At 37.5% G+C, this 9631-nt stretch overlaps 2 protein-coding genes across 2 annotated transcripts; both read left to right on the forward strand.

Annotated features, from left to right (window-relative positions):
• The first annotated feature begins 68 nt into the window (after positions 1–68).
• On the forward strand, positions 69–2074 carry otc (ornithine transcarbamylase). The gene is given in 9 exon segments (XM_059500783.1): positions 69–104; positions 818–921; positions 1012–1105; positions 1107–1166; positions 1239–1361; positions 1442–1495; positions 1736–1885; positions 1936–1973; positions 1975–2074. Coding segments are annotated over 9 exon segments (759 nt in total).
• Positions 2075–8053: 5979 nt separating this feature from the next.
• On the forward strand, positions 8054–9274 carry mid1ip1a (MID1 interacting protein 1a). Its single transcript, XM_059499352.1, has one exon. It carries the CDS (start codon positions 8102–8104, stop codon positions 8558–8560), a length of 459 nt encoding a protein of 152 aa, XP_059355335.1. The 5' UTR covers positions 8054–8101; the 3' UTR covers positions 8561–9274.
• Positions 9275–9631: the final 357 nt, after the last annotated feature.

Consider the following 9631-nt stretch of genomic DNA (forward strand, 5'->3'; position numbering starts at 1 on the left):
AAAATAAATAAAATATTATATTAATGGAATATTTCAATGAAGGTGTAGAGAGAGGTGGGGTTCATACAATGGCAGGAACTGTGGAAGCAGCTGGGATAAAAAGAGTACGAGAGCTGTCACTCACCACGCACAGTTCCTTGTCCCACCCCTTTTCATCCCGTTAGCCACGCCCCCAATGTTGCATGGCAGGGAGCTCGTGGAAATTATTTGATTTGGCTGTGCCACTTTGAGCACTGTATGTATAGGCCGTGCATGTCAGTAAAACGTTTGCTTCCAAAAACAGAACATATTTAAATTTGCTAAATGTTGCCAAAGCAGGAATTTAAGGTGAGTGGGAAATTTAGCTGGTGTCTAAAATTTTTGAGTGACATTGTATAATAATTTTCATTTATAATATTAATTATTACATTGCATTATGCTTAGAGAATGGAATGATTACATAGTCATGGATGTAATGAAAGTTACAAGCTGATCCGTTAAGCTTAAAAACTTGATAAAAGAGTATTTGGCTGTTTTCTTTAGACTCTTTTTTATTTTTTTATTTTTACCCATTTGAGTTTTTAACCATTTTAAGTAATCTCTGTGCTTATATAAATACACTTCTCTTTCAATTTATGAATTCATACAATCTGCTTTTATAAGAATTTAAAAATGTTGTTTAAAATCTTATTTTATTGACTTATTTTTATAATGGGCATTCAAGTTGTTTTTTTATGCTCAAGTAATTTTCCAACAGTATCATTAGTATTTAATGTCCACAGAGTGGGAAATGTGTACTGAACAAAAGATTTGACACATAGACAGTGTCTCTCTCAAGCTCTCTTTCTCTCTATGGTTTTCTCTGTTGGGTGGCCATCCATGTTTTGTCACACCCCAGGATATTCATCTAGGAGTCAACGAGAGCACCACAGAAATGGCTAGGTCTGAATTCACACACATTGTAAACACCACGTAGAAAAAATTCACTGAGGCCTTAACATGGTCTGAAATGTGAGTGTGTTTGTATGGCAGGGCGCTCTCTGGTTTGGCAGATATTGTGTTGGCTCGGGTGTATAGTCACTCATCTGTGGAGCATCTGGATATAGACGCTTCTATACCTATCATTAAATTACCTATCTGACCTATACCACCCTTTACAGGTTCTGGATAACCTATTGACACTTCAGGTATTCACTCACTGATACATACACACATTCACTCAAGTACATACACTCACATGTTCTTTTTAACTCTTACAGGAGCACTATGGCTCATTAAAAGGCCTCACTTTGGCTTGGATAAGTGATGGAAACAATGTTCTCCACTCTTTTATGTTGTCATTGGCTAAACTAGGTGTCAATCTAAAAGTGGCCACACCCAAGGTCCACCTTCTTCAGATCTGTTTTATAAATGCATATAGAACAATTCCCCCTTTTTTTTTAAATAAACCTTTTGTCTTTAGGGTTATGAGCCAGATGCTAACGTCCCTCAAGAGGCTCAGCTTCTGTCTAAGCAGGTATAGACTGAGGAGTCATTATCAGCTTTACTCATAAGATCTACAATATAATTAAGCATCTTTTTATAATGTTTGATTTGTTTACCATGCATTTGACTGAGTATGTGAAATGATTATTTGTCTTTAATAATTCTCTTCAAAAACACAATAAATCTTGATATTGTATGATGTTTTTTATTATCCCTAGCTCATTCACAGTAAGCAATTACAGTATCCCTAATTGTGATTTCCATGCTGTAGTTTGGTACAAAGTTGTAATTCCTGATGGATCCAATGGAGGCAGCACGGGACAGTAGTGTGGTTACTGACACTTGGGTGAGCATGAGTCAAGAGGAGGTGGAAGAGAAGAAGAGAATAAAAATGTCCATTAACTTCTTCTGGCCTAATCTAGTCTATTTTCCATTAAGGTAGTTTTACTGTTTCTGTGAATTGGTTAACAGACAGGAAGTGTGGCGGCACCAGACTGGACATTTTTGCACCATCACCGTCATCATAGAGGATGAAGTTTTCTACTCACCACGTTCCCTTGTGTTCACAGAGGCTGTGGACCATCATGGTAAATTGTATGTAAAAATTTGAGTATTGTTAATGCCTTTATGTATAAAGGTAATAGTTTGAATAATTAGTATGTTTTTTCCCCCCGGATTTGATAGTGTGCATCCTGACAGACTATATGCAACAAATTCCCAAACTCAAATTAAAAAAAGAATTATGTGGGAAAAAAGAACTAAAAACAGAATACTGTCATCTGTCTGGCATCTATAATTGTAAATTATAATATTTGCCACTCTTGGCCAATGGAGGTTTTAAAAAAGAAAGAGGAAATTTAGAAATAAAGAATTGTTTTAAATGATAAAATCATTTTATTTAATCTGTGAAAAATACTTTTTACAAAATAAAAATATTGAATTTCAGTGACGCAAATACCTTTAAGACCTATAGAGGGTGCTGTGACATTGTGAGAAATACTAGTATGTGTTTATCACATTTTGTACATTCAGATTTCTTTAAATTACAAATGGTTGGATGGACACTGGAATTAACTTTTTTTTAACAACATAAAGGGTTCGCAAAATGCACTGAGTGAAAAACAATCGCTCAAATTCAGTCTCTATAAGACTAAGTGTCTTTTTAGGTTTATTTGTAATTATGGCATATATGTCACCTTAAACTGCTTAGAAACATTTTACATAACAGATGCACTCTTTTAGGTCATCCCTTGCATGTCTAACTCTGCAAGGCAAAAATAGTCCAGTAGTGCAACATGATTTAAAGTAAATAGGTGGTTATGTGTGGGCATGGGCATGCATTTAAAGCCACTATGGTATTTCATGTTATGGCTAGGCTACTGATCATTTCATAATAAGATATGCATGTATGTTAGCATGAATGTGGGGTCAGCAATTCTCCATTTTTTTGTATCACTGTGACCTTTCACGGTCTTGACTGCTGCCTTGTAAGCAGTATCAGATCAGTGTGAGATCAAACTGATGTACATTACAGTCAAAGGATGTTTAGGCTGGGAAGTTTTTAGACTGTGAGCATAGGCGTCGATTTCGGGGGGGACAGGGGGGACGTGTCCCCCCCAGATTTCGTCATGAGTCATTTTGTACCCACCACTTTTTTTTTTTTTTTTAAACCTCGAGTTCTGCTGCTGCGCTGGCTACACGCTTTTCTGTTCATTAAAACTGCAACAACTGTAACATTGGGATACGTTCTAGGTTGGGGGAGGGGGAGTCATCGTGTCACTGTTATTATTTTCTCTATAGACGGTTTCAACGGCAACAACATAAACAAACGTTACTGCGCATGCGCGCTTTTGCGGACCTAACTTAACTTCCGGTAGACTTCCAAATAGAATCAATAACATCAGCCAAGTCCCTCTAGAGTAGATATTTTTTGATAACAAACAAAATATGTTTGCTGCATGGATCAGGCGGACTTAATGAGAATGCAAATCCATTCTTTGCCAATAGGAGATGTTTTAAAGCATAGACATAAAGCGCGAGAAATGGAGGTTTCCCCAGTAACAGCTGTAAACAAAGTACGCTCACACACGCTGCTTTATCAGGCATATAACATGCAAGTCTTCCTTCAGAAATACAGCGATATAAAAAACACCTGTGCCTCGTTTTGATATTTAAACATATAAATGTAAGGGATTATTATTATTAAACGTGCAGTACATAACGTTACTCATGTTTATTCAGCGAAGCCTTTTTGAAAATCGATCAGTTTTAAAATTGTGGTGAGTTTCCAAAAATAAATAAATGTATGGGAAACACATCCCGCAGCACAACCACCTGAGCCCTCAGTCTACTCATCGCCTTGACTTTAACCGCGTTTGTAGAAGGCACTGCAGCCAGACCGATATACACAACACAGACCGGAAGTTAACTTAGGTCCAGGCGCGTGCGCCCGATGAAACCGTCTATATGACTATCGCGCTTCTTTTTTTTAAAGAATGTTTTTCAAATGAGTTGACAGTTTGGAATGGACAGTGAACGAGCGGGAACGAGGCTACCTAGTCTTTGCTGGGATTGGCCAGAATTTCTGGCGAATGTATCATAGACGAGCAAGTCATTTAGCCTTCATACAATATCACAAGGTTGCATCCTAGTGCCATGGACTATAACATATCAAAGTGATAACTTGTAGAACAAATGGATGTTGTTGTACACACAGCAAGGGTCTGCAGACCATTGACACAAAGGTAAGACGCGATAACTTATGTTTATTAAGATTTGCTGGTATTATGGCTAGGTCTTGTGCATTTGCACACAAGGGATCGGCTGTTTTAATTCTTCTCTTGCAATTAATGTTACGTTAGACTTCCTTAGCCACCAACTTAATTAGCTAGTTACGGTTTGCGTTCATACAGCAAGTGTTGGGGGAGATGATTGTTGAGTAGTCAGTATCTTGTTTAATTATTGCTTGAATCTATTGCTGAATTCTGAAATAGTTGTGATGATGATGATGAGGAATGGATCAAGTTTTAGTCAAAATGCCTGATGTAGATTGGATGGATGCATGTTGTTGTGAATTGAGAGCAGTCAGATCATGGTGTGATAGTCAATAGTGTTCATGTGCTACACGTATTTTTGCTTTTTCAATCTTGATAAAATTTGTAGTGCTTAAGTTGTGTTGTGTGTAGATATGGTAAATTGTACTGGGAATTAAATCAAATTATTACATGGCTTGGTTGAATTCCACTGTAGAATGAAGTCTGTTATTTCTTGATAATAACACCGTTGCCATGAAAAACAGAGCGTTGGTATGGACGCGGCAGGATTCTAATCGTAGAGACGGAACTATTTTCTTTAGCGGAAGCAATACTGTATACAATCGTGTTTAAATCAATAAACTCTTTTTTAAATCAATATTTTGTGTCAAATTATTGATTTATTTGGTGGGTAGCCATGTAATAAGCGGGATAATGTAGAGCGAGGCCCGATTTTGGGTTAGATTTTTTCCCCCGTTTTCAGTGGTTATAACAAAGCAACATGAAAGAGAAATTTGGTAATCATTGTTTAGGTACATTAAACCACGTCATGGCCATGTCATATTGTCAACATGGTACTTATATGATGATATGAAGCAGATTAGTGGGTCATATATCATATGTCTAATGCTTTGTACGGCTTTCTTCTTCATAAAACGAGTCGGACATCATCACATTTTTGTATACATTTTTATTTATTTACATTAATAAGATACAGGACGTCTTTCAAAACATGACCTGCGCGAAAGAGAAAAAAAAAATGCATCATTGTACCCACCACTTCTGAAAATGCACTTCTGAATGCGTCTCTGTCCCCACCACATTTCAAACCAAACTGACGCCCATGACTGTGAGTGAAACTATCAACAACTGAATTAGGTGAAGGCACACCGCAAGAAAAAGAGACAATGTTATTGTACTAAGAAATCACTTCTGCAATGTGTATACTTGAATGGTAAAAGAGAACAAGTGATTCTCAGGGTAAGACAGAGAAGAGTCTAGAACAAGGGTGGAAATTAGTTGCGTTTCAGAGCAGAAAAACAGGTTTCTAAATCATCCGAGACATTCTCGTCATTGCAAAGGTGTTTCAGCTTCCAATTCTATGACTTGGTATGTAACTTACAATTATTTAAACTGAAACCTTGCTGTGATCTTATCTCATCTAAACATTGTTTGACCCTCCTCAACTGTTTTAATTTTTGTAAATACTGAATTGGGTTTCAGACATGACTTCAAGATTAAAAAGACAAATAAGAAATAAAACATTGTAATTTTTTTATTAACACTAGATAATTGACCTTAGTTACTGTTGCTCCCTCGGACAAACAAACGGAGCTGATCACTGTCTCACAATGACATGTGTGAAAATCATAGACTGTATTCAAACAGGTGAAAACTTTGTCCCATGATGTGTTTGCACAATTTTGGGCACAGAAGGGCCACCATTCAAGTGGGAATTAAATATTCCATGGAGGGACATATAAAATATTATAAAATACATATGGTGGGTAACTTGACGCGAAGGTTTACAGATCACAATGCAACCTGGAGAGGTCTCGGTCGTCACAATCGTGGATGAAAACATCCCGGATTAATTGTTCATGTACCGCAGGGTACGATTAAATTAATATATGTTTAACTAGTTTAATATGGAGAGGCACTGAAATGTAGACCTTAGTTTATGTGTGTTTGATCTACACTGTATATGATGCGAGAACAGTTCGCTATTTAGGTTTGTAATAGCAGTGAGTCTCCTTAACTTTAGCTGGTTTGAGCCAGAGATACCTTGCTGAAACACAAGATGACATTAACGTTCTGCTTGAGCAGATGAAAAGTATGAAAGTATGACAACCAAAAAATTTTGTTTTTTTTCTTCATTGGGATTGGGGTTGAAGGACATTTTGCTCGGTTTTGTTTGGGTTTAAGAAATGTTATAAAATAAATTATATTGCCTATCCTCTCATGATACCTGGAATCAGTGTTACAAGTACCCTAAGGCACATAATTTTTCCGTTTTCGTAGCATAAACACCATCAAACCGATGCAAGCTTTGGATCTTCCAATGTTTCTTGGTGAGCGTGATTTCACCATTAAGGAATAACTTAGGAAATGCCAGTTTAAGGCTTACAATCAGGATTCTGTGCTTCTACACCCTTGTTAATCATCTATCATTTCCCTCTGATTTTAGGAATAAATTATGGGTATGGTTAGGTTTGGGGTAGGGATTGGGTTAAGTATGTATCTCTGGACAGTAATGTTGATGCAGGATCATAAAAAGATGTTGATCCAGGAACAGGTCTTACTTGGCAAAATCATGGTGAGCATGTTTCTCTATGGCGCTGAAACCTACAGATGTCCGAGTTTCGCTCTCCGAGTAACTGATACTAGACTGCCATTGGCTCATCTGCATTCGAGGGGAGGGGCCTCTTGCACTTGGGGTCCTAATTTTTGGAAATTTGCATCTGAATACTTATTATTGGCCTGTTGTGTTAATTTGTAGAATTGGACAACAAACCAAATCCCCTTCTGGGCATTCAGGTTAATTCAACAAGCCAGAAGGGACAGTTTCAGAGCATTTTACATAAGCATTTTTAAACATTTTAGCAAAAAACATAAATCCATAGAAGTGAGGAGAGAAACATGCCCCTAAAACCCGTTTTAAGGAACAAATTGGCAGACCAATTGGCCCTCAGACCACTGATTTCATAAAAATGTATACACAGATTTTCAAGAGGAAATTTCTTCTTTTTTTTAGGAAACTTTAAGTATCAGCTTTAAGATGTTTCTTATTAAACATATTTAGCAATCTTTGACAGAGAAAGAGCATAAAAATGTAAAACGTATGAGGTTTTTTGGTACAGCTCAGCTTTGGTCAGGAAAATTCAGGAAAACAATTTTTTACATCTCTATTTTATCTCACTGTCACCTAGACGAAACAACAGAGATATAATCTCATATCTCATTTGTCTTTCCTGTTGGGTTCATTCATATTTTGCTTCTGTGTCTTGAAAAATACTTTAAACATTAATAGGCCTATTCATAACTCAAGCATGTAACTTTTGGCCTCAATGTTACTAATCGGCAAAACATTTAAAGATTAGATTTTGTTAACTACATGTTATTTACTCGTCAAAATAATTTACCCTTTTAACCCTCAATAATAATGCTAGCCTTTTGACGTACACTTCATTTACATAGCCATAACACATCTAGGCCTATAAGCAGTAGCTATTATTTTTCTTCCTGTGTGAAAATTATTTCAAAATAAATAAAGTTTATGAAGTTTATAAATAATGTAGTGTCTGGTGCTTTTCACGTTTTCATGTTTTTTTTCTATATAATATAAATTATTATGCAATCCACCGATCAAGGCACTTTCGTGCCGCACCCTGTGTGTCCATGGGCCGTGCGGAGGTTTGTGCCTTGCCGCTGGAATCTGGTTTTGGCCGATCTGACATCCCAGACCGGACCAACAGGTTTCGGTGACGCCCAGGAGCAAAGACTGTCAGGTATAAATAAACGTAAGGAATGCAGACCTTCATAAACAACTAAGCGCACGAGAGACAACTATACTACTCTCGAATAAATCATCATAAACCAGCAAAATGCAGATGTCCGAGCCCCTCAGCCAGAAGAACGCTTTGTTCACGGCAATGAACCGCTTCATCGGCGCCGTCAACAACATGGATCAGACGGTCATGGTGCCGAGTCTGCTGAGAGATGTGCCGCTGGACCAAGAGAAAGAGGAACAGAAGCTAACCAACGACCCGGGTAGCTACCTGCGGGATGCTGAGGCCGACATGTACAGCTATTACAGCCAGCTCAAGTCCATCCGGAACAACGTCGAGTGGGGCGTCATGCGCGCAGAGGAGCAGAGGCGCAAGAAAGACACGACAGCGTCGGAGCCAGTGCGCACAGAGCCGGAGAGCGGCATGGACCTGGAGCAGCTCCTGCAGTACCATCTGAAGGGCTTGCATGGGGTGCTGTCCAAACTGACGAGCCAAGCCAACAACCTGACCAACCGATACAAGCAGGAGATTGGCATCTCTGGCTGGGGACAGTGAACTGCATCGTGATATTGGGAGATGATGAAGTATTCTAGTCTATTCTAATAGGATGTATTTTGCCTTTGTGGAAGAGCTACCAAAGGGACTGACCAAACAGAAGTTAAACTGTCAAAAGTTAAAATGCATGCAAACCGAGAGGGGAAAGTGAGTTTGTTGTAGTAGGCCTATTGGTTTTGGTGTTGATCACTGACTTATTATAAGATCATCTTCCTGTCTTATGGCATTTTATTTGCACTGACAGTTTCCCCCTTTTTTTAAAAACGAATTCTACGTTCAAATGGCTGGTTGCCATGCATTATCTTGATATTTAAATCTATTTATGTGTTATGTATAATTGAAAGTTTTTATTTTTCCATTCTTTTTCATTATTTTGAGAGGAAGGTTGTTGTCCTATGAAGTTGCTGTGTGTTCCAGAGGACGGATGACTTGAAAAACCGATAGTTTGTATAGTGAGAAATCCTATTGATGATGCAGAAACCATGTAGAAAATCATTGGGAATGTTCCCTGCTAATGACCTGAAACTATTCCTGAATTATCCTGTGAGTCAATGATGTGGAGGCTCTGAGAATCACTGTGTGTGTGTCATGAAGAGCTCCATGAGATTCTATGTGAAATTGTGCCTAAAGGCCAGTATGATTGTTAATAACATTTGCTGTATTATGTACTGAATTGTTTTTTACTACAAAATAAACTTTTGTAATTTGAAAACATCTCATGTGTGGTTGTTTTGTGATTCGTGATCATGCTTACACACATCCTGTTCCTGTTTTACAAATAAGCCACACACAAATTCTTCATTCCTTACTAAAAGTACATAATTTAAATAACTTTAATTTCTGAGACTGCGGATGGATTAGACATATGCCATGAAATAATGATCAGTTCTAATCAACTTTAATCTAACATTCTGTAATCTATTCAATTCCCATTTATCCATTATTATCCATTTTTTTCCTATTTAGTGTGTTAAGTGAGATAAAGATAATGTTAAGTGAGATAAAGAAACAGATATATATATATATATATATATATATATATACACACACACAAAGATTAGGCCTATAACT

Source organism: Carassius carassius, chromosome 19 (genome assembly GCF_963082965.1).
Source record: "Carassius carassius chromosome 19, fCarCar2.1, whole genome shotgun sequence".
Lineage (NCBI taxonomy): Eukaryota > Metazoa > Chordata > Actinopteri > Cypriniformes > Cyprinidae > Carassius > Carassius carassius.

What these genes read in the sequence shown, in the direction of transcription:
- mid1ip1a (XM_059499352.1), top strand. Translation starts at nt 8,102, where the DNA reads ATGCAGATGTCCGAGCCCCTCAGCCAGAAGAACGCTTTGTTCACGGCA.